Raw genomic sequence first — 25636 nt, forward strand, 5'->3', positions numbered from 1 at the left:
GGGTAACCCCATTCTCTCATGTCTCCCCCCATTTTCTTTATCATCCCCCACACTTCTCCCACTCGTGTTGTTCGCCCTATTCCACTACAATACCCTCTCCAAGCTACTCTCTTCGCCCTCCTCACTGTTTTCCTAAGCAGGGCCTGGGCTTTTTTATACTGGAACAGGTGCTGTTGGGAGAGTGTCTTCTTAACTAACTTAAATGCTCTGTTTCTTTCCCTCACCGCCTGCTGACATTCCTCAGACCACCATGGGACCAACTTTCTCTCCCTCCCACCTTTACTCTGAGGTATTGCTCTCTCTGCTGCCTCAATAACCCCCGACGTGAACCCCTTATTTACCTCATCAATATCTGCCAATAAATCAACCCTAGCTACAATCTCCTCACTAGTCATCTGAAATAAACTCCATTCCGCCTTATCTAAAACCCACCGAGAATTACCACCCTTTCCACCCCTCTCCACCTGACCACCTAATGTGCACAATATGGGATAATGATCACTACCAATAGTGGACTCAGACCAAACCTTCCACTGACTCACCCCAGCAAGCATGGAAGAAACTAATGTCAGATCCAAAACAGACTCATTACTGGTTGCCCAATTTAACCTGGTCCCCCTACCATCATTAAGGCACACTAATTCTTTCTCGTCCATTAGTTCTTCTATCCTTACTCCATTCACATCTGTCTGAGATCCCCCCCACAGAGTGCTGTGAGCATTAAAATCACCACACCAAACTACCCTACTTCTATCCTGTCCTTTAACCTCTAACAATTGTTCTAACTCCAACCTTTTACAAGGATTATAGAAATTAATGACCACCATCTCCACTCCTTTATCCCATATTTCCACAACAATATATTCATTATCCACCCCCAGTTCAATTACCCTAAAAGGAACATCTATGCTAATTAGAGTAAGACACCCTCCACCCCTACCACCATCCTCTCTGTCCCTACGCACCCCCGTGTAACCATATAGTGTATAATCCAGATTCGGCTTTAACCAAGTTTCTTGGATACAAATGATGTCAGGTTTGCATCCCAGTTCCCTCACAAAATGCTTAAACTCCTGGCCGTTGGCCAATAAGCTCCGAGCATTCCATTGTAAGAGAACCACCATTATTATTAAGATTTCTGTAAGTCCCATGCAGCCTGTAGGTCCCTCTGTATCTCTTCCCAAGACAACCCTTCTATTCCCAGGTGGCTCACTGCAGTTTTAACCACTAACTGGATCTTAGCTGTTTTTGATGTGACCCCAAATGTACAATTTATCACACCAGCTATGAAGGTGACCAGAGCTTTCTTATCTATATAAATCCTGTCAGAAACCTGTCTCTCCACCTCCTGAGCAACCACTCTCTTTGATTCAGTCCTGCTGGACTCTGCGCCTTGTCCTCTCACCACCCTCACAGCTTCTGCATAAGAAAGTCCTCCCTCAGCCCTCACCTTTTGGACCTGTGACTCCTTCCTTAACACCTCACAACCCCCAAACGCCACACTATGACCCCCCCCACAGCTACAACACTTGGGCGGCACCCCATTTCCACACTCCCCATATCCATGACCCCCCCCACATCTTGCACACCTCCTCTCCTCCTTACAGTTCTGGGCTGTATGGCCAAACCGCTGACAATTATAACACCTCAGTGGCCTAGGCACATAAGCCCTAACTGGGTAGCTAATAAAACCAAGCAGCACCCTACCTGGCAGAACTTGTCCCTCAAATTCAATCAAAACTGTTTCACTGTCAGTTTTCACTCCTTCTCTTGTTTTCTGCAACCTCTCCACCCTCATGATCTCCCCCCCTTCCAGATTGTCCTGCAGCTCCTCTGTTGTCATGCATAAGGGCACTCCTGATATCACTCCCTTACAACCACCTGTTCTGCGCTCCCCCACCCTCCCTGACTGAACCACCTTTAGATTCAGTACCTCTTTCATACTTTTAGCTTTCTCTACCTGATCCTCATGTAAACATGATACCATGAGATTCCCATCAGGTAGAACTTTAGCAAATTTAATCTCCCCGAGCTGTTTACCCAGATCTTTTGTCAGTTTCAGTGGATTTATAGCTTTCATCTTTCTCTGCTCAACCTCCCCAAAGCGTAATATCACCACCAGCTTATTGCCCTCCCTCTGGGTTAAACCTCTCCCAGTTACACTTTCACCTACCTCACTTCTCTGCCTCTTGTGAGTGTATTCTTCTCCCAAACTTTCTTGTTGGTTTGGGTCCACCCTCTTCTCTCCCTTATCTCCTTCATACTCCATCTCACCGTCTTTCCAGTCTAGCCCTATCTCAGAGCCCGACCCACTCACAGACCCGCAGTGTCCAGCCATGGATTCTCGGTCCAGATTTCCTGCAACACGGGTAAAGCCTCCCCGACCACGAAAACGGCTACGGGAGCTCATTTTCAGCCGACTGGTGCAGGGACCAGCTTGACCTAACACACACGATCGCTTAAATATAACTATATTATCCGCAACTTATCAAACGCAATTTGAATCTCCGCGCCAGCATGTACCCCTCACTTCTTCTGTTTTTATCACTGCTGAGTAATCACGTGACCGTCAGTAAACACTGACTTGGAATTCTGGGATATGTAGTCCGCTAACCTGCATAACGACGTGAAAGGCCCCGTGAGGATTTCAAGTGATCCTGAAATAGTCTCACTTTTGTATATATATTTTCCTTTTCATAAACCACAATTTATGATTAGATTTTTAGCAACAAAATTGGTTATTTCTAATTTGTAATTTTCGGTATCTGCAGATGAGCTGACAAATTCATCCGTCTGTTTCTCTACAGTTTTTTTTTTTTTTTTTACTGTGTTTTAACTACAAAATTAAGGAGAAGGGGAAAATGTGGTTAAAAAAAAAAAAAAGATACATGATCAATAGGGATAACCATAGCCATGAGAAAAAAGGAAAAAAAACATCCTGGAATCCAGGGGAACTTCCCAGTATGGACTAAGGCTGGAGTCAGTGCATGAAGAGCCACCACGCACAGGTGTATCAAGGAATTTGTCAACCAACCTACCTACCGCTCAGTAGTCCAAAGGACACAGGGTCTGGGAGATGAGTTGGGAAGGCACAGAATCCATTTGCCTGAAGACCAATGAGAAATTTCTTCAGTCAGTAATGGATATGTGTCCCACCTCCAACTGTTGGTCCACTGTGTCTTCTTAAGTCCAGTCAATGCAACAACCAGGAAATAATGCAGCACTTTTTAGTTCCTTTTGCTGACAAACTTTATGAAAATGCCGATTTCACTTTCCAGCAGGACTTGGCACATGCCCACACAGCCAAAAGTACAACAAGCTGCTTAAATGTCCATGATATAACTGTGCTTCATTGGCCAACAAACTCATCGGCCTTGTCAAGAGGAAGATGGTGGACACCAGACCCAGTAACACAGGTAAGCTGAAGGCCACTTTTTGCCAAAGATGTGGTCTCAGCCAAGTGGCTCAAGCTGCACATTCATTTGCCTGAGCAAAACATATTGAATGATCTGCAACCTCCACAAATTCCAGCAATGAAGCAGTTAAATAGTTTATCTTCAGTAGAGTAGGGGTTTGATGTGTTTTGGTCTTGGCTGAACAGTCCTGTGGTTTATTTCTTGCCCTTCCTTAATGCAGTCGCTATAATAAGCATTAATATTGATGAGGAAAGTGTTCGTTATATGATTTTACCCTTCAGCTGCATTGGCAATATCTTGTGTTAAATCTAGTAATTCTAGCTGTCCAACAACTTTACAATGTAGCCAACATTTGTCTTTGGGTTATACCTTGGAGCTAGTATCATCAAGTTCAAAGATTCAGCGCAATCCTATCAGATTTAGATGAGTTTTCTTAACCATAACAGTGCATGTTCGGTTCACACTGTTGATTCTCCTTTTGAGTGACTTTGATCTGAACTGAATAGAAAAAACAAAACATATATTGTCTTTTTATGTTGGCTGTTGATGTTGCACAGGCTTTTATTTTAGTACATTCTTCCTGTGTATTAAATATGAAAACTGACAGGGTACACGCTCTGTTGTTATCTCAGTGAAATACAAATAAACATTTCTTGGCAGCCAACCTGTCAAAGTATACCCTCTATATTCTGTACTGATGGACCTTTTACAACTCATTGAGCAACTTGTAGATAAGACTCTCAGACACTCCCAGGAAGCAAGCGTGTTTTCACCTGTTGTTACTTTCCACAGAGACTAGTGATATTATTTGAAAACAAAAGACACGGAGAGCACTCAAGGCTTTTGCATCACTTAATAATAACGCAGTTTGAAAATTTGAAGTTGTGGCAAAGTAAGACATAGTTTCTTGTGCTTAGTGGAACTGTGGTAAAAGGTTTTCCTTTTTTTTAATGTTTGTGGTGGTTGGGGGTTGGTGGCTGTTACTGAGAGACAGGACATGAGAGTAGGAAGCGAGAGTAGGGAACAACATGTGGTAAAAGGTGCAGGTTATCAAATCTGGGCTGGCTGCCTGAAGGACCATAGCCTCTGTACATGGAGCATGGGAACTGACTGCTATGTCAAATTGGCAGCACATTATGAACCTTTCTAACTTTCCCCTTTGCCAAAATTTCTGGCACTTCTTCAGATAAACCTGCTGACTTTTTAACAGCATATAGCTGAAAAATCTTTTAGATTCACAAATTTTTTAAAAAACGGACCTTTCTGAACTAGACAGGAGTAGCTGGTCAACATGATGACATTTTCCCTGTTGGAAGGAAGTATGAGGGCCAAGCTTTAACACCATTTTGATGCTGTTGTATGAGCTAGCTATCCGCTACGGTTGCTAATCCAGTAGTTAAAAAAATTAGTTTGGTGGGATTATCATGGGTTGAGTTTACTACTTGATGTAATTATCACAACATTGAACAATTTTAACCCTAACACTTATCTTAGATTGGCATCTTTGAAACATAGACTGAATAATATATGAACATAGCATTCATTACACCACCCATCTGTTTATGACACTGAGTTTTGAAGCATATTGTCGGCAGGTGCTTTATTGAACTAAATTGCTGAGTTATTAGGAAAATTCACCCCTGACAGTGTGTGGTGTTAAAAAAAATTAGCTCATGAGATTTAAGACATTTTTAAATCAGGCTGTAAAGAGGTTACATTTTGTTATAATTTTGTCAATTTTGGCTTGGTGTGCACATAGTTTCCGGTACTTCCAGAGCCAGCCTCAAGTGGACATGCAGTGAAGTACAGTTTTTATCACTCCTATATTGCCTCATTTTGCATGTCTGGAGGTTGCCGCTTGCTTTAAAATCATTTGCTCAGCATCTGAAGCACTTCATTATAGCAGCTTTCCTTTTAAGGCCACTCCCAACATAACAGAATCAAACATTCCGGAAACCTACTTCACCACCAAATTGTACTTTTGTTTACAAAAGTGACAAGTTTGTTCTTTAATGGCAGTTAAGTAGCTAGTGATGTCACAATATTGGCCATTATTGTATTGATCTCACTGAAATCTCATCTCATCTGGGAGATTGCTCCATTATTTGTTTACCCTTTAACTTGAAATTCTGACAAGATTAAGAGTTGACAACTAACATTTAAAAAAACAATATTTCGAAATTGGTTTTGAATTTTAACAAGCACAATGCTATAACATTACTATTATACAGTAATGCAGGGGTAATTTATACTGTATTTGATTCCTTAGTGCAGTATAAAATTAGCAGAGATAATAGACCCATAGTTTCATGGTAGCTTGAATGTGTGTTCTGGCTTAAGGTAAAACCTCATAGCTTTTCTTATGGGTAACAAGCTAACATTTGTTAGCACCCTTCCTACTTCTCCAGTATTATGAGTTAAACTCAACCACAGCACTCCGTTGTTTTCTTGAACACACCACATAACCCTCCTGAGCCGTACAGAGTGTATGTGTTGGAGGGTTGTCAGGTAGGTTTGTCAGTGTCCGGTCGTTTAAGGTTAGCAATCATTAATGTTTTTTGCTGGGTTGGAGAAACACACACACACGCACACGCCTGGGCGCAGTCTGGTCTCAACAACGCCACAGTTTGGTGTAGACTTTCAAGATGGATGCTGTGCCTCTCGATAGGTTTCTGTTTCTTTTTCGAAACTGGCATCACACGCTAAGCTGGCACCTTTCTGAGGACTAAGGAGCAGTTGGACTTAAAATGACTAAAATATACACGACACAAAAGCGAGGATCCATGCGGATGTATTTGTTTCTGAACGATTGCACTGTCGGTTAGTTTTTAACTTCCTGGTTGTCGCATGACTATGTCTGTTGGAACTACGGAGTCATATCAAGTTACTTTAACCGGGATACTGAACACAAGATTCATGGGATTTAATAATACTGACATGTCCAAAAAAAGAGATAACTGTTTTCAACGGAGGGCAAAAGGAGAAGGACGGATTTCTTAAGTGTTCAGCAATGGAAAGTGGGAATGGTGGTGCCTCGAGCAAAGGTGATGAGTTTTTTTTTTTTTACTTCCTCGTGTAACTTTCACTTTAAAATGTACAAGTAACAAGTAAAGGATAAGATTTACAGCACTGTAAGAGAGGCTGGGGCCTGTAAAAAGCCCGAAAAGACGAGTTTACTTGGTGCCGTTTGACGGTACAAACAGTCCCCGTCTTGTGAAATATGTCGGAAAGTTTTTTTTTAGTTGAGTGAAAACCCAGTATGTTGCAACTCCGCCATGTCAGTCGTCTGTCATGTTAATTTGTATATATTTTTTCACTTTTAGGTGTTTTAGTACCTGTGCCCGACAATTCAGACGAATTTCAAAGCAGTATTGTGGCTCCTCTTAAAAGTGCGTACTTGTACAAAGACTCCAAACAGTCCTTTAAATACAACTCTGCTTTCTTGGTAAAGAATCCAGCGCTTGAAAATAAGGTCAGTCCCAATGTCATATTCCTCCTTTTCAAGCTGAAGGCTAGTGGTAACTGACTAATGTTAATAGTATAACCTTCATTAAAAATAATATTGGTAAGAGTACTGCGAGAAATTCAAGTAAGCATGAACAGGAAATGAAACAGCATCTCTCATTCTTGTTTTTTTTTTATACTATATAAATCAGTACAACGCCTTCCGAGCAAAGAAAAAAGCAGCAGGATATTCTGAGGAAGATCTGAGAGAGTCCTTTGGGTTTTTGCTGTTTGATGATGTTAACAAGGTAAAGACTTTTACACGGTTACACTTACAGACACACATGTAACAGAACATCCTCATATTGTTTATTATGTCTCTTTTAAGGCAAACACTCTCGGAGAAAGTGGTGTGCTAGCTGGAAACAGTTCATGCACAACCCTCGGAGATCCCTCAAACGGTAAGGTTACCTTGACATTACACAACATGCAGCTCAGCTGTAAACAAAGGCATTGATATAACTAAGTTAGCCTTGCTGGAGAAAAACAAATGCAACATATTTATTAAGGCTTTTGCAGTCATCACAAAAATACCAGAGTATTACCTTCCTTTTCATCTGTGGGGCCTGTCCAGAGTATGTAGTGCAGGCTCAGGAAAGGAAAAGTACATGTTGAGTGTCTGCTGCTCTCCTGCCTTTGAAAGTGAAAGCAACTTGGATATCAGAATGTATACAAATGAAAGAGGAGGAATGTCTTATGTGAAACAGAAACAGAAACTGTGAGGTGATGCACAGCAGCTTGTGTTAAGAATTGTTAAAGGCATAGAAAATGTGGGTTTGTTTGTTTCATTGTACACCATAATATAGTACATATGCCTCTAAAACGTCTTCTGTTTCTTTAACTACAAGTTCAAAATGTTGCCTCTCATGGTGTTGGTTATTCTTCTACCCACTCACTGTGATAAGTTATCAGGTATATACATTGGTCAGAGTCCTTTTCATGGAGCTGTTTTTCTGTGAATGTATGCAGGAAGCCACATGGGGGTGGCACGTGAAAACAAGCTTAGTCACATGTTGTAAATGTTAGTGTTGGAAAAGGTTTTATCTGTTTTATTTCAACTGGCAAACTTATCTGAAGTGAGTTTAGATGGGATAGATACACATAAGTTTGGCCTCACAGATAAAGTGTAGCTTTAGAAAAAAGCCATTAAAGCACAGTTGTTTGAAAAGTTATGTGTCTTGTTAATATTTCAAAATAAATGTAAGTGTTGTCAAACTTGAATAAACAGCATATACATTTTAACTTATGAATGCATTTTAACAGCTAAAAGAGACATTTTTAGACACTGTTGGCAGCTTCCTGTGTGTTGCAACTGTATTGACTTTGGCAGGGCGCAGGCTACAGATGAGGGCGTATTAAGAACACACCAAACCTGCCAAACCTGTTATTGTTTCCTAGTAGCTTCACTTAAATCAGATTTCCAACCTGTTGTTTTCTATGGAATAAATCTGAAAAGGTCTCATTCTCAGGTGTTCTCTTTCTGAAAACACACCTTGTTGTAACACATGCACAGGACATGGTTTGTTCTTTTGTGTAGAGCAGTAACAGCCTCCTGTATCCTTAAGTCAGCTGATTGACTCCTTTCACTAAGCAGGATGGATCATAAATCTGGAGAAATAACTTAACGTCAACTTATTAAGGTTGACTTTTTTATTTATTTATTTTCTATTTGCTTATTTATTAATAAAAATACAACATGATATCACAAATTCAAGGTACCAGGTGAAAGTGCTCAGAGACAAAATGCTGATGAAAGCCTTGGGCTGGAACAAGTTAATTTCTAAAATCTGCTGTCAATCCCTGACATTAAAAGTTATAAATCATTTAAGAGATTGTGTGACATTGTTTTGTCTTCATGCACGCCTGTGAGGACTGTCAGAGATTTAATGTGTGGTGCGTCCTTGACGCATTTATCGTTTAAGGTGGGGCCTTGCTGTAGGAAGAGTGTCAGGTGTTGACTTTAAGTGACTTTAAGGTCACGAGTTAAACATTGTAGTTTTTGTGTGGACCTGAAATCTTAATAAAAAGCCCGCTTTGTATTTTGTACTAAATGTTAATTAAATCAAACTTATCTGTGCTCCCTCAGGTGTTTACTTATCAATTTACTCTGACTGTTTGGATATTAATCGCTGGTATCATGGGAAGTCTGGATATATTGCCATCATCAAGCTGACAAAGGTATCAAAACATAACTTTGACTTATTTATCTGTGGTGTGCAGTCATAGAAAAAGAGAGCCATAGTTGTTGTTTTTTCCATTTGTTAACAGGGGAGAGTTAAAAAGGTTTCTGAAAACTACACCCAGGATTTCACAGCACCCACTGCAGGGTTTGACTGTCACGTGTCAGATCAGTTACCATCAGTATCTGACAAAACCAGCTCCTTTCTCGCATTTGAAAGGACCCAGGTAAGAATACAGGCAATTTAATTCCACCAACTCTTAACTTTGGTATGAAGTTACAAATGCTCAATCTACACTGGCTTGTTAACGTTACGTTGCTAATTTTATTCTCTTTGTGAATTTTTTTGTCCACATGACTGTTCACAGCCCTTCATGGAGAAGAAAAATAGTCATGACCAGCTGCTGATTTATGTGTCTTCTTCTGATTTTGCAGTATTACACTTATGAGCTGCTAGATGATGGAAGCAACAAGACAGCTCAGTCTCCCAGTGCTGCCTGCCCTTATGCGATTGTATCATTTTCATATACAGATACCAAAGCAGCACATGTAGCCCCACAAGAGGACAGGTACTTTACAGCCAAACTAAACATGATTTAACTTATATTGGGGTTCAATTCATAATTAAATGTTTTCTTATTTCTCTTTTCAGGGAGGAGAAAAAACAGAGTAAGTTACATTTATTAAATTAAAAAGCTTGAATGACTTCTCAATACACTGTTTATTGCAAAAGGTTAGAAAACGTGAAAATATGACAATAAGGTAGCTCAGTCGACTAAAAGCTCATATAGATTTTTAAAATAATTTGGGACTTATATCTTGATAATGGAAATACTTTATTGAACTGTTATTGTATGACTTCTTCCCAGTTCATCATTACTTCACGTGGAGGGGTCAGCTTCAAATTTGTGACCAGTTCTATGATATAAGGCTGAGGTCTTCATCAGGGGCCTTGATCCCTGCACAGCTGTAAGTTAAATTGCACATTGACAGCAGGTATAGTAATCTGATTTTATTTTAATGTTTGGATTTTCTAAAATACTTTATGTGCTTTATGTTTCCATGTAAGGCCACCAGTATTGAAAACTGACCGAGCCATTTCCATTTCAAATCTGAGACAAATGCTGCCTAAAGCTGTCTTTGAAACATGCTTCTCTGGTGAAGGTAAGCTGCTAAATAAATAAAGATACATATTGTGTGTACTTTGATGGTTTTTTGGGTGACATCCTAATGATTTTATCTTCTTTGTCCCATCTCTCAGTTTTTCAGGATAGCTTATGGTGCAGTATTTGTGAGTTTGTTTCTTCTGAGGTTGAACAAACTGACTCACTTTCTCTACTTTTGTCTGAGATCAAGGAGAAAGATGTTGTGAGTGTCTGTTTATTATCAAGGTTTTAGACACTGTAGAGCTTAGTCATTCATCCTGCATGTTCATCATCAAGTGAATTTGCAAAGGAGAATGCAAATTTCTGGGCTTCAAAATGTATTCTACGTATGTGTTTTGCTTTGTGTAGTATCCTGTAGTGTTGAGTGGATGTTGCTAATGCAGTGGGCTGTAAAAGTCACTTTAAACATGCTCTCTACCTCCTCAGGCTTTTACTGTTCTGCTAAATGATGGTGGTTTTCTTTTCTTGGTGCACTCCTCCCATTTCCTCACATATGATGGTAAGATATGGAAAATAAGAACCACATGCTTACTTCTATCTGTTAACAGTTGTAGTTAAACTTCATATCTTATCTGTTTCCCCTCAGATACTGGGTCCAGTGTAACTGAGGTTTTGCGAGGCGTGTTTGTGTTTCCTGACTCTCGGGTTGTACAAAGAGGTAACAACTGCAGTTGCTATTTTTATTTGATATGTTGCTTGAAGGAAATAACATTATCTCTTTTTAGTAGCCCTAATTTTTAGATTTAATATATCCATGAATTACATTCAAAGAAAAACATGAAAATAAAAATTAAACTTCAATTCTCTCCTGTTTATCCCAGACACAAAATTTGGAGGCAACAAGCCCCAGGAATCATCTGAAATCCTCCAAGTTCTGCCTGTGCTAAGTTATGCAGAGGGTGAAGTCGAGAAAGCACCGATTGATCCAAGTGAGGACCTGAGTGAAATATTGACACAGCACATGCAGAGCTACGCAGCACTGATAAATCCTGGGTTGGATATAATTCCCTCGAGGGAAGTCAGCATCTTTGCAGATCAGTATGATGTTCCAGATGCCCACAAGCACCTCTACACATCCCCAGAGTGGACAGAGAGGGCATGGCAGAGCCTGAAGTCATACCTGAGCAAACCAGTGTCTTTTCAGTTACCTCTGGCTAAGGCTTTGGAAATCCTGATGGCTGGACACGAAAACCGAGTGGAAGACCTTGATGATGATGTATATATCTGTCTGTCATCGCCAGAGCAGGCACCAGATGACACTGCTGCCATTTGTTCAGAGGACCAGCTCGAAGGCCAGACATCTATGAACACTGAGACACCTGAGGACGGTGGTGTTGAAGCACCACTTGACTTAAGAAGTGTCTCTCTAAATGTTGAACCAGCTGATTTGCAAGCTGACAAAGACTCCAAAAAATCTGAACAGAGTGAAGCGATAAGAAGCAATGTTATGAGGACAAATGATCTTCTTATTCCTTCTACGTCTGATGAGCTTCCTGCAGAACTGATTGTCAGCATCACTTCAGCAGAGCGAACACATGACAGTGTGATCTGTAATGAGTCTGCTACCAAGCAAAATGATGTACAGATTTCAGCCAAATCTCACACGGCCACAGTGAACCCCTTGAATGATGAGACTGTTGAATCAAAGAAGACTTTGGATTCCTATGAGGTCAACAGTCTCAAAACAATATGCAGGAAGGCACAAAGGGGTCGTTCAAAACAGCTGAAAAAGGTGCCAAATTCTTCTGTTGAGACACACATTTTACAAACAGAACAAACACCTGTACAGGATGAGAACTCAGAAAGTCATGAAGATAACCTGACTAAAGAACCTGAAGACCACCAATGGCAGAGTAATCCTCCCAGTGTTGACTGGAGGAAAGTAAGAAGGCGAAAGCGCATATTTGGGAAACTTTCACCGAGAAGCAAAAAAATGAAACATTTCACGGTTGGTCCAGTATCCCAGTATCCAGAGGAAAAGAAAGACTCTGAAAAGCAGAAGTTGGAAAGCACGTTTTTAAAGGAACTCGAGGCTTCTCCTCTGAGAAGGAAAACAGAGCGTTGGGACTTGAAGCCTGTTGTAAGCACGTGTGGGAGAATCTTGATTCCTCATGGATCTGTGCTTGTCGCTGATAAGATTAAATCTTTACAGGACCAGCTTCAATCTGCGAGAAATGAGACATGTCAAGAGAAAATGTTGGAAGATAATGACACTGTTGAAATGGTTCAAAAGTTAAACAGTGCCCAAGAGACAGAAGTGGATAAAACAGAGGATGCCTCATTTGTAGAAAGAGAAAACCCTCTGAACAATGTCTCTGTCAGTCATGTGTCTCCTGATCACAGCTTTTTAAAACTGTCAGATGGCAGCTGTGACTTATCAAATGCAGAAAGTGACCAAGCAAAGAATGATGTCACAAACACTTCCCCCTATCAAGAGGTTCAGGAAAAGCACAGTGATCCACTCGCCTTAGGAAAGTGTTCGACAAAGGGTGAACTCCTCTTGAGCAAACTCAAATCAGTTCTGTTAAGAGGAAAGAGAAAGATGGATCTCCTTGGATCAGAAGAAACAGCTTGTGGTACTGACAAAGCCACAGAGTTTCATCCCAAGAGGAGCAGTGTGGTCTCAGAAACCAGTATTGTGACCAGTAACGATAAAGTCACCAGTGTTGAAGCTGCCAGTTTGGGTTTAAAGGAGGTCTCAAAGATGCTCTCGGTTGACCCTCTTTTTGCGTATGCCTTAGGCCTAACGCCTAAAGCGTTACCAGAAATGGTCCAAAAGACTGATGGTCTGGGTATCCATCAAAAGAAGGACTCATCATGGACTCAAGAGGAAACCATGTTGGATAAAGAACCTAAAATCATACAAAGGCCACCATCCATATTTCCAAGAAAGGGTAGGATTAAAACCCTCAAAAAGCACCAAGATGTCTCTGCAGAAAACGTGAAAAAGAAATGTAAGTTATGCCTCAATTTTTTTAAACTCAACTTTTCCTTTATTTTATGAGTAAAATCTTTGAAGCACTATCACATCAAGCCAACTGTTTGATCCTGTTTCTAAGCTCTGTCCCTCCTGAAATATCTACTACTTACTAGGCATACTGGTTTGCTGTGCTTTGCTTTGCTTTGGCTTGCTTTGCTGTTAGCTGCTGAGATTTAGTCGGCTTTTGCTCTTGGTTCGTGTCTTTGCTAATCCTTTGCATCTGCACCCAGTCATTGCACCATTGGTTTAATCACCCAACCAGTTTCTTGAGTTTGTTCATGTTGGTGACAAGGTTAAAATGGTAATACATTGGTTTATTTCAGATGCTTTACATGTGCTACTTTCTATTTCATGCAGTTTCTCTTTTTTCTCCTCTGTTTTGTCTTCACAGGGTGGTTGCATTTTCAAACCCCAGCTTCTTTTGCAAGTGACAATCTCAATAACAAAGAGTGTGCTAGGAATAATTCTGTCAGGAAGCCTGTTAAGGAAAGATTGAGCAGTGCTTGTCCATCTACAGATGCTTTGACCTTACTTGCTGACTTGGCTCTCAGTGCCAGTCAAGACAAGGTTCCAACACAACCAGATTCAGCACTGGGGAGACAACCAAAGACAAGTTTGAAGAAGTGTGACCTTACAAAAGATGTTACCAGTGTTGATCAAGAGTCAGTTCTCCATGCCCTTCTTAGACAGCCTGCTGTTAGAGCCGCTCAGCCTGTCAAGTCTCCCTCACCAAGTCATCATGTGGGAGGCAGTGAATTGGTTGATTTAATATCTAGAGAACATGATTACTCATTGCCCCCATCTTCCTCTTTGCCGTTGGATTTGCCAGGTACACCTCTCCAGGTATCACCTTTAAGTGGTTCAGCTGGACTGTTGCACCATCAAAAGACAATATATGATGATGGAAGTGCACCACAACATCTGTATGTTGTTCAAAAAGATGGAGTTGAACAAAACTCTGGGGCTCCAGTGTACGAGAAAAAACATACAATGCGCAGGAGAAAGTTCAGACACTCCCGTACCTTCACCAGCAAGGATTCATCCATCCAAGTCACAAAGCAATGGAAGGAAAACTACGATTTCAGTCTGGACAGCAAGTTTGCAAGTGACCCAAAGGACAAAGCCATTGTCCGAGCCTTGCATGGGTATGTACATTGTGTTGCTTATTTATACCAATACCTGTGCCTGTAACTGTCCTATGAAAGGTCCAGTGTTTCTGAATTTCATTTGATTTAATAGGCCATGGGATCATTCTGTGCAAGACACCAATGAAGAGGTGAGGCTCATCGTCCACATGTGGATTGGTCTGTTCTACAGCCGGTCGACAGCCAGGTTCTTCCAGGTCGACCTAGACTCAACATACCCATGTTCACGGGACAGTAACACTTTGGAAAAGTCAACTGCAGTGGTGTCAAGGTTGGATCAGTCTGAGCTCAAGGCTGAATCAAATGCACCCCTCCCCAATGGGGCCAACATTTCAGACTCTTTGGCTGTCAAAGCATTGGACCTCAGCAAAAAAGAGGACTTGACATCAGACCAGGGAACGGTGATTCTGGACTTGTCCCTGAAAAACTCTGCTTCACAGGTTGTTACACCAGACCTCCAAGTCAACAAAAAAGAGACCTCTGTGTCTTCTGAATTGAAAGAAACAAGTAACCAACTGAACACCCAATCATCCAAGAGACCGCAAGAGGCAAGACCAATCCAGGTGGGTTTCTTTTGTCACTATTACATTGAAGACATTGTATTATTTTTGATGTGCAGATGGTTTTATCATTAGGGTGCTGTACAAGGGCCAGGTTTGTGGACAATGGCACTGTCTACTTAACAATGACTTCCTTCATATCCCGTGGTTATAGAAATGCAGATTAAGACCTAACAGGATTAATGTGGGAGCACTTAACTCTCATTGGCTGCTTTGGTGGAGATATCTGTTGAGGTCTAACACCAAAAGTTTTGGTGGAATTTGAAAAGTATGAAAAGAAGGGTATAACGATTTTTACTCCCAGTCAGATGCCAGAGCACTCTGTCACAAAACATTTTTTTATTCCTAAACTGGCCAAAATACCTCCATAATAATGCAAATGTACCAGATCTGTGTCCATTCTGTCAGGGCACCATTGTGTGTTGACTGCATGCTCTCTGATCCATCAACTCACGCCCACTGCGCCTTCAGTCCCAACACCTAAAGCCTTGGGAATGAGGGGTTCCCTCACTTCCCATGCCAATGATGAGCCTGTCTTCTGTCATAATGGGCTGTAAAACCTCAAATTGGTTGACCCCTGGCCTGACTTTGCTCATCTTGTAGGTTTGTTGTCGAGCTAAATATTATCCAGTATTGACACAAAGCGCTTGTGCAAATAGATGAGTCAACATCTTGGTTAGATCAGATTCTCCTACCTCCTTTACCTTTATGGAACGCCCCATTTGGCTGTTGCGTTTGCTGCATACACAACTACCAAAAATTGGCCAATTAACTGACTGCACCATGAAAGCAAGGCAGGTTCAGGATTTCTCCATATGTCGGGGAACTCTCTGGCAAACCATTATCTAACAAATCCAAATTGTCAAACAGCTGTTATCAGCTAATCAATCGTCGAAGATTAGAAACCTGGATAAAGGGAAAGTTTTTCCTTTTTCTTGAAAAAGGGTAAATTCATGTGGTGTTTCCGAGCACATAGTAGATGCAACATGAAAGCTTCTTTGTGAAACAAGGTGCTGTAATCCTGCCATGAGTGGCTGAAATGGTGGATCCACCATGAAATTCAAAATCTTTTTGGAGCCTTAACCTGCCTCATGCATACTGCTAATCAATTTTTCTTTACACCATTAGTACAAAAAGTCTGTTTTCATTGCTGATGGCTGGATGCACATGCAGGCCCAGATCTTTACAATATCAAGTTTTTATTATGTATACTCCTGACATTCTTTTTGCCTCTTTTTTTCCAGGTCTGTAGCGAGATTATGCTCTCCACAAAGTTTATCAACGGGATGATTGATTTGGGAAGCTTCTATAAAAACATGGGAGCTTGTACCCCTTTGCAACAAGCAACCATGTTGCCTTGTAGGAATGCAGCACTGATTCCTGTTCAGAAAGCATATCAAAGTGTATTCCTTCTGCCATTACAAACTGCGGGGAATTCTTATAAGATGGATATGAAACCTGTCTCCGGAAGTTCAAAGCTTACAGAGATTAGTTCAGGCCAACCACCGAGAGAAGTCATGTCCAAATCCATAACGGATGACACAAAAAAAGAAGTGGGCGATGTGGTTCTTACAGTCCGGTGTGATGACGTTGAATCAAAAGATGTGAAAACCCTGGAAGTAAACAAAAAGCCTCTACAAGAAGATGATAAAGAACCTTGTCCAAAAGCAATCCAGACACATGGTGATGCAACAAACAAAGTTTCAGTGAATCTTGATGAAAATGAGAAGTGTGGGACAAGTGAAGGACACAAGGCACCCTCTCAAAGCAAGGCAGTGGGTGTGAATGAAGATCGAAGCACATTTACTGAAAGTGCCGAGCAGAAAGATGCATCGGCTGTCAAAGAAGACAGATTTGGTGAGACAGACACTTTTGTTTCACCTGTGAATGCCAAGAGCGATGCAAGTGAACAACCACACTCTGTGACATGTCATGATCCAAATTCAGCAAAGAAGGAGGACATTGCCAAGCTTGACAACCAAACAAAGTCTGATAAGCTTCCTGCCCAAGCAGTTAAAAAAGAGGAACCCTTTCATGATATTCAGATGAGTGAGGTGTGTGTAGATGTCGGCGTTTTGACTGCTGAACATGCCATCACAGAAGAAGCTCCTCACACTCTACCAAAACTGGAGGCTGAATTAAAGAAACCAGCTATTGAGGAAGATGTACCCCAGACAGATAACAGCACAGAAACTGGAAGCAAAAACAAAGCAATGACAAGCATCAGTCAAAGAAGTGATGGTCATGAAGACGGTGAAAGCAAATCAGTCATAGAAGAGCCGATGGCTGGTAACCAAACTCAAAAAGAAACATTAATTCATCAGTCTGATTCATCTCAGAGAGAGCCAGTTGAGCCTGACACTGAAATAGCAAACACCAAAGATCTCACAAGTGATGAAGAAAACAAGGGGTTGGGAACAAGTCACAGCAGAATTATAATTCCATTTATTGGTGTAGACATCTCTGGAGAGGATATGCTTCAACCACTTGACTCACCTTTGCAGAGCAACGTTGACAAGTCTGTTCCGAGTCAGACAGCAAAAGCTGCTGTCAGTGGAACTACCCAACCTGAAACTGTATCTAAGGTATCAAGTGCAGCTCAGGTTCATAGTGTAATGGCAGAGCTGTCTTTAGGCAAAACACCACTTCTTGGTATCCCTGAGATCAACCAGCTTTGGGCCTCAGGAAGTGAGTCTGACGACAGATGCCCTACACCAACCATGGATGAAAAACCATATGGGTCCTCAAATAGCTCTGACTCTCAAAGCTGTGCCTCTCCTTTAAGTAGGAGCAAAAGCAGCAAAACTGTGACTCAGAAATGCTCCAGGAACAGCTCAATAACTGGACATGATGAAAAGCCTGTTGAACAGAATCCAAGTCAGGCATCAACAGTCAGTGATGGTCTGGGAACACATCATAGTCTTCTCCCTGATCTTGAAGAAAGGACTTTAAGAGTTCTTCAAAGTATAAACAAGTACTTCCCCAAAATAAGCTCCAGTGACACACCCAGCCAGATTAAAACAGCTGACTTGAAAGAGGAACCCCAAACATCAGACCCTCATTTGAGAGACACCAGGAACAAGAAAACAAGCAATACTAAGTCAGCAGCAGTGTCAGCCTCTACTCCACACAAGCTTCAAACAGAATCATCAGGAAATCTTCTTATACTGCCTTTCAAGAACAAAATGGAGGAAGTACTCGGGGTTGGATTGCAGCATAAGCACACAGACTCATCGGTTCATCAACATTATTACGAAAGAACAGAAAAATCAAAGCAAACTTCCTCAGAGCTGGATGTTTGTCATCCTCACCAATCCATTCCTTCCACTTCTTGTTTGGGAGCCATGGACCTGAATAATGACCAAGACAGACACACAGCATCACAGGCAAACTCAATGTATGACTCGCGTCCATTCAGTCAGCGTCCTATCATGGCAGTCAAACCATCAAAGAGTGATGAAAGTCAAGCAGATACCCTGTCAAAGGACAGACTGAGTGAAAACTCAGTAGTGTCGCATTGCCCCCAAAACAAATGGATTAAAACCTCTTTGGTTCCCTCCGTCAATCAAACTACAAAACATTTGGAGATCAAGAAAGGAAACTCTAAAAGACTAGACATCAGTACCCAAGAGGCATGCGAGCATCTTTCCAAGAGCAGCTGGTCACATGATAGTAAGTCCATCAAAACTACACATTCACATCAAGATCCTTTGTATCAGTACCAAGAGAAGGACATTTTAAAATTCAAGATGGCTCTATCATCTTTACCAGTGCAGAGTTTTGGATCTGCAAAAAGTTTTTCTCACCTTGTTGATGGAAAACAAAGTTTAACCAACAGTTCAGCAGAGAAAATTGGTCAGTCTGCTGAAGAAAGTCTAAAGATAGATCAGAGAAACTGCTCAGAAGCATCAACGTCACATGCTGGTTATGAAGAGGATGCCATGGATGAGAGCCTCTACCTGGGACCTGACAGCTCACTCTCATGCACAGTCTACAACACCAGCAGGAAGAGACCTTACTCATTTCTGGAACAAGTTTCTCAAAGGTGCATTCAAGAAGACCCAACTGAGGCATCGATGGATCAGGAGTGCCTTATCTTCTCAGAGAAAATGAAACAGCTCATGAAAAGATGTAAAATGGGGTCTGATTGCCAACGGGATGCACATGGCAAATCGCATCTGCCTTGTTCCAATTCTATGTCAATACAGTTTTCTTGTCTTGGGGAGCAGGAGGAAACATTGGATCACATTGATGATTTGTCACTTTTTGGACAACAAATCAAAGTCGACATGTCCGACAGGAAAGAAACTACAGAGAAGGGAAAGACTCCATCTCAAGGTGCGGGCATGCCAATTGAACACGCTGGTGTTTCTGCCTTGACCGCTGAATGTGCCGAGCTGTACGAGGCAACGATGAATAATGTCTGTGCAATCAGGGACGCTCCATCCAAACCCAAGCACATCAGAACGGAAAGAAGTAACCAGAAGGCTGAACAAAGTAACTATTTCGACTTCTGTGATCAAATGAAAAAGGAGATGGATGAGAGTTTCCGCAGTAGTCTGAATTCAGTTGTGAAGAAATCCTGTAAAACTAAATACAGATTCTACATACTGGAGACTTCAGAGGATGCCTTCTTTGAGGAAACCAAGGTAAGAATAGAAGAATAGACTTCTGTCTCAACCTTATCATAACACATTTATTACAAACAGAACACATTGAAGTCCTGTTACATTTTCTGTTTTTTTTTTTAACAGCTATTTTGAGTATGCTCATACAGCAGTGATTATGCTTGAGCAAGAGGCTAGTGCGGTGACAGTCGCTTGTTAGTCACTAAGTGAATTGTTGAGCTGGTTGTTGAAGCTGAGACGTATAAACTCAAACAGAACACAGCCTTCTTGTATTTCAACCTTTTATTCCAGTAATTGTCGGCAGAAAAAAACAGAAGACATAAGCTTGAATACAATGCTACATGATACACTTGAAGAATGTTTGAATAATATAACACATGCATAGAAATGGTTGCAATAGTGAGAGTAGAGATGTGGAACATAATGAATAGCATGACTGAAGCATGGAAATTCATTAAATTATATAAACACTGGAAACATAGGTCCAGTTTCCACCAAGCAGTTCGGTTCGGTTAGTCTCGGCACAGCACGCATTTTATAGCGTTTCCACTGACTAATCCCAAACAGACCCCCAAATAGCCGAGACAAGCCGTCCCACTTTTTGGGACCCTTCTGTAGGAGTGCCAGACTAAACCGATACGATCTCGGAAGGTGGAGCTACAACACTGCAGACCGTTGATTGGTCGAAAGAATCATCACTTACTGTCTGACAGCAGCTGTATTTCTCCTGGCGGCACCAAGCGGCAACCTCCGGTCTAAGAATATGAGACAATGCTGAAGTGCTAAAATCTGCTGTTTCTTGACTGTCCGTTTGAGGCTGGCTCCAGAAGTACCGGAAGTTACGTACACTCCAAGCCAAAAAAAAAGCCATTTTCAAAGCAGAAGTTAACCAGTTTACTGCCTGGTTCAAAAACGTCCCCTGTCTGAGTCGCTAATTTTACCACCAGCACCCACTGTACGGGGGGTGAATTTTTTTCCTAACTTGGCCGTTCAGAGGATATTAAGATTGCGAGCTCCCCCAATAAGAGGCACAGCTCAGGGTCTCGTGACCGACAGGGGCCCTATGGCTGTAGGTGAAGCCCTTGCCACTACCAATATGGCCGCTATAGCCAATGTGCTTCATGTTCCATTTCAGAAACAGACGGGTGACGTCGGCGAGACTACGTCCATGTTTTATAAAACCTATAGGCAGCACACAGTCTTCTCTGAAACAAAGCATGATACACTTTGTGCACTTGGGCAAAGAGCCTCATGCCAATCACAAAAGAGGACGAAATGCTGGACGTCTTCCATCATTGCTCTTTGTTTACTGTGTCGCGTTTTTCTTCTTCATTGTATTTACTAGCGGGGTACTCATTGTCGCGCTACTATGGCATCACACTAGCATGTTACTGATGCAGCTGTCAGCATCCAGCTTACATGCCAACTACCATGAGGGGGTACGGTTGGCTGTGGAAATACTAACAGGACCAAGCTTAACCGAGCCAACCAGTACCATACCGTACTGATCTAAATCAGACTGCGTGGTGGAAACGGGGTTATACTCTTGCTCAGACAACCGATCACTGTGCTTCGGTACACCTTATTGCAACGTTTATTGCTTTTATGTGTATGTGTATGTCATAAATTTTAAAAGACTAATGCTTTAAAACACAGAGTTGTCTTAAATTTCAATTGCATAAGCATAAAACCCCTACCAGTCATCATAAGGAGAAGCTATCACCAACACACTTAAAGAACAAACTTTTACTGCTCCTTAACTGATAGAAATATGACCAAAAGATCATTTTAAGTGAAGTATTATACTAAAAGTATTCACGAGAGGGTCCTGTCATAACATTTAAGATTGTTCCAGGACCAAAATAAACAATAATGTTACTGACTGTTTGATTTGTCCCTGATTTTTTAAAAGGCACAGTTGGAGGCAGAAGGTCACACTGCTGTCCAGCCATCGGAGTTCCTCCTTAATGATGCTACTCCTTCATCTCTGCTCATCATCCTCAGGAATGAAGACATTGCTGAGCACATTTGCGAGGTAGTTTTTCAACTGGTGAAAGATTGTTGCAGAAATTTTGAAGGGGATTACGATGGATTTATAACTCGTTCTATCCTATCTTAGGTCCCACACTTGCTAGAGCTGAAGAAGTGCTCAGGTGTGCAGTTTGCAGGGATTGACGAACCAGACGATGTTGTAAATCTCACTCATCAGGAGCTCTTCACAAGAGGCGGGTTTCTAATGTTTGACAGAGCAGCACTGGAGCCTCTCAATCTTTGTACGTCCACTTTTAACTATTAAGTCAGCCTTTTTAAAGTTTTACATCCTGCCATGTCAGTGAGTTTTTATTCATGTCAACTTAACTCATGAATTCAACTTTGAATTAATTTTAAGGTGACATGAAAAAGATGTCTGAAATCCTGCAAGAGCTGAGCAAAACAGGGAAGTGGAAGTGGATGCTGCACTACAGAGACAGCCGTCGGATAAAAGAGAATGCAAGGTAAAGATTCACTCTGGGTAAAAAAAAAAGAGCTAAAGAGAAGAACTAACATGATTTTACAAACCTGGCTGTAGGTGCCATGAAGCCTGTTTTTTTCTTCAGCCCTAACAATATGTGACAACAAGAGGAAAGAAATCAAATCTGAACATGTAGAGAGAGATGTAGCAAATGTAACAAGACGGACAAACGAGGAGACATAGTAAATTCAGGGGAATTTCAGAAAAACTTGAGAAGCTAGTTGAGTCTGTTATTTCAGTGCAAGTTGTAAAAGCCCATCTCACATGTTGACTTATCTGTTCTGTTTTCTCTTTCCATGTTCAGATTGAGTGCAGAGGCAAAAGAGAAGAAGCTCTTCTTAGACTGCTGCCAAGATGCAGGGATATTGGAGGTGTTGCCTTACCATGAGTGTGACCTCATGTCCAGAGATCAACCGGATTATCTCACATGTTTGATTCGTTTGCAAGTCCAGAATATCACAGCGCGTTACACTGTATTTATAACTGGTAAGACACTTTACATACAGTGAGAATTAGTTCACATTCTGGGTCCAGGGCTGTTTGGAAATTACAATACTTAAACCTAAAGCAGTGTACAGTAAGGGATTAAAGCAAATGTGTGGAGAAAATGTGATAAAAACATTAATATTTTATACATGAATACACTTTTTACTATTCGGACTTTTCCCCCTCAAGCTCTGACTTAATCCTTAGATTTTAGAGAAAAAAATAGAAGTAGTTAAAAGTTAGATCAAATTCAGAATGCTGATTTTTTTTTATTATTCTAAGATAAAAAGTAATGTTTTTCTTTTTTTCAGGGGTGAAGAAATATTTTCATATGAATACAGGAAATCACAAAACGATAATTCCACTCTGACTTTATACCCATGAAAAATTAAGAAATAGATATTTGTAATAATTATAACATGCATATTTTCCTGCCATTCTGGTAAAGGTTTTAAGTATTGATACTCAGCACTGATGCTGCGTTCCATTTGTACGCGGAAGTCAGAATTTGTGAGTTCTGAGAGGGAACGTCCAGCTGGAACGCCCCGCAAGGTCGGAATTTCCGACCAGTAAGTCGGAGCACCCACAACACCCCTGAGTTCCCAGTAGGAAGTTTCAAATTCAGGGGTAAACAGTAATTAAGCTCCTGTTATATTCTTGTATTTTAGAATTCCGTACTAGTGTATGTCACAATAAATCAGCTGTAAATATAGTATTATTTGATGTTTATATACAGAAATACTGCTGTTAAGGCAAGTTTTTCCAACTTGGCAATTGGAACGGTGAACTTGGAGATGACGCCATTCCCACTTCCGACTTCCCAGTTCCGAGTACAAATGGAACGAAGCATAAGTGTACAAGTATTTAGAGCAATCACTCTAATTGTTAACTGAGCATTTTAAACAGGAACAGAAGACATGTTGATTTAGTGTTAGCCTGATGATAATGGGGCTTAAGTAATGACGTTTTTTCTTTTTTGCAGATTCAGCTGCAGACAGCGCATTCGAGAGAAATGGAATTGTAACCATGACTATCAGCTCTTTCCTGACGTGCTCTCCAAGTGAGAACTTTTCAGTTTGAGCTGAAAAAAAAGTTGGATGGACAAAATAATCATAAATTCAACTGCACAAAATCCAAGGACTCTCAGAGAGTAAGGAGAAACCTGGATGCAACTTCAGTGAAGACATCTAAAAATCTGCATGTATGGAACTCATTTGGAGGGTACAAATTCAGCTTTCCTGTCTAGTTCATTGATTACTGACAAATGTTTTTACATGTTTTGTTCAGATTTGTTTGTACACTAAATTATCTCTAAGTTCATGTCAGTAATGTAATGCAGGCAGGTTCACTGTTCATACTGTATCTATTTTGTATTTTTTATAGAAAATGATTGTAAAAATGATGAACAGTGATTTTTTACGAATGTTTGAAGTCTGTCATTGTTCTTGAGTCATGTGCTGAACAATCATTTTTGATGTTGGTTCGATAACATAAGTTTTCAAAGGCTTTTGACACAGTTGTTGTTTTGTTTTTGTAGGTTAAAGTTATTTTATCAGGGTGTCCAAGTCTTGAAACAAAGCTCAATTAAGCTGATATCAAATTTAACATATTTAAGTGTGTTACAGTTTATTGCAGCACATTGACTGAGAATAAAGATGCTTTCTTCATTTCTGTTCTGAAAAAAACTCTTTATTGGCTAAAGAATCTACACTTTGATCATATCTATTTACATCACACTTTGTATTTACTCATATGCCATTAAGTACATAACTCAATGTTTAAAAGGGAAAAGTTACCCTCATCTTCTTGCTAAAAGAACCTGTTTCAAATGAGGCCTTGAAATATATTTCATTCTTGACTCAAATTTTTACAATGAGATACTTTAAAATGTCCCCTTTTTCATTTTAACCCATAAGACTACTCTAGTAGTGATTGAAATTTAGCATGTTTTAAATTGCACTCTGTTAACCAGAAGAGGGCCTCACTGAGGAAAAAAAAATCTCACTTATGGGAGAGTTCAGGGAAAAGTAGTAATGAACTTCAGATTCTCAGTATTTCTCACTTTGGAAGTTGTAACAACAAAAAAAGTGTCAGTACACATTACCAAAGGAATGTAAGATCTTGGTATGAATTGAGTTTTACAACTTCAGATGTGAATGATCCTAAGATCTGTGCCATCTAATCTATTGACATCCAGTGGTATTCTGGGAAGCTTTTGTATGTTTGTTCTTTGAGAATTAGGTTTTATAAAATAAAATGCATAATAAGGTATTTCTTCTTAAATTATGTAAAAATGATGAGGCAATTTTAAAGTGAATTTAAATTAACATGCTGATATTTTTTTTATTACTGTACGAAGTGGATAAGAGGGAAAAAAATGTTAAAAGAAATTCATTGTGACAAAATTGTTAACAGGAATGTAGGCATATTCCCCTGGCCCCTGCCGTGGATTATATTTTGTTTTTAACATTTCTTCTGTTCTGTCCATGAAAAATATGAGATCATGAAAATAATAGAAAAACATAAAATAAAATTCGAGTCCAGAACTTAAAATATTACAATCCAGTATCAGTAATCACATTTTAAATGCTTGTCAAATTAACACGAAGCAGACAAAATCAAAGCTGTTTAAGACATCTTGTTTTAATCTGTTTTCTATGGTACCTAGTAAACTGTTGGAACTTATGGGACTTCCTTGATACTATAGAATCTAATAATTTGCACATTTGGTTAAAATGAGAATGTGTCGAATTCCCTGCCAACTCTTATGGAAAAGACACTAAAATAAAATCCAACAGAAGTCTCCCGTAACTTCAAATATTTTGTAGTGTAATGGTTTTCCTTTTCTGACTTCCTCAACTGAAACGACTTTGTGGTGTTTGTTCTAAACAGTCTATGGGTGTTTGTGATGAACTCCTCACGCTGCGGTGAGTGAAAATAACGAAATAGGTGGTCGTTGTTTACTGAACGATGAAAATTAGCTCCTTACACGTATTACGTGGTTGCAGGTTTAATTTGATTCCTTAGCTTAATAAACTGCTCCAAAATAGGCGAAGCCGC

The 25636-nt window shown here is 40.5% G+C and overlaps 1 protein-coding gene across 1 annotated transcript; it reads left to right on the forward strand.

The window, feature by feature from the left end:
- The first annotated feature begins 5887 nt into the window (after positions 1-5887).
- tasor2 (transcription activation suppressor family member 2) lies at positions 5888-24252 on the forward strand. The gene is made up of 22 exons (XM_074677270.1): positions 5888-6460; positions 6740-6888; positions 7073-7168; positions 7249-7321; positions 9007-9098; positions 9189-9326; positions 9535-9668; positions 9752-9768; positions 9969-10068; positions 10169-10263; positions 10361-10467; positions 10692-10764; positions 10852-10923; positions 11087-13219; positions 13637-14390; positions 14485-14953; positions 16195-19599; positions 21491-21613; positions 21698-21851; positions 21968-22073; positions 22395-22576; positions 23559-24252. Exons 1-22 carry the CDS (start codon positions 6427-6429, stop codon positions 23654-23656), a joined length of 8604 nt encoding a protein of 2867 aa, XP_074533371.1. The 5' UTR covers positions 5888-6426; the 3' UTR covers positions 23657-24252.
- Positions 24253-25636: the final 1384 nt, after the last annotated feature.

Source organism: Halichoeres trimaculatus, unplaced genomic scaffold, assembly GCF_033239565.1.
Source record: "Halichoeres trimaculatus isolate MK-OKI-2021-1 unplaced genomic scaffold, fHalTri1.1 fHalTri1_scaffold_10, whole genome shotgun sequence".
Lineage (NCBI taxonomy): Eukaryota > Metazoa > Chordata > Actinopteri > Labriformes > Labridae > Halichoeres > Halichoeres trimaculatus.

Excerpts from the sequence above, each read along its gene's own strand:
- tasor2 (XM_074677270.1), top strand. The coding sequence starts at position 6,427 with ATGGAAAGTGGGAATGGTGGTGCCTCGAGCAAAG. Across the intron at positions 10,924-11,086 it reads CTCTCGGGTTGTACAAAGAG|ACACAAAATTTGGAGGCAAC; the intron begins GTAACAACTGCA and ends TGTTTATCCCAG. Across the intron at positions 19,600-21,490 it reads CCTTCTTTGAGGAAACCAAG|GCACAGTTGGAGGCAGAAGG; the intron begins GTAAGAATAGAA and ends ATTTTTTAAAAG.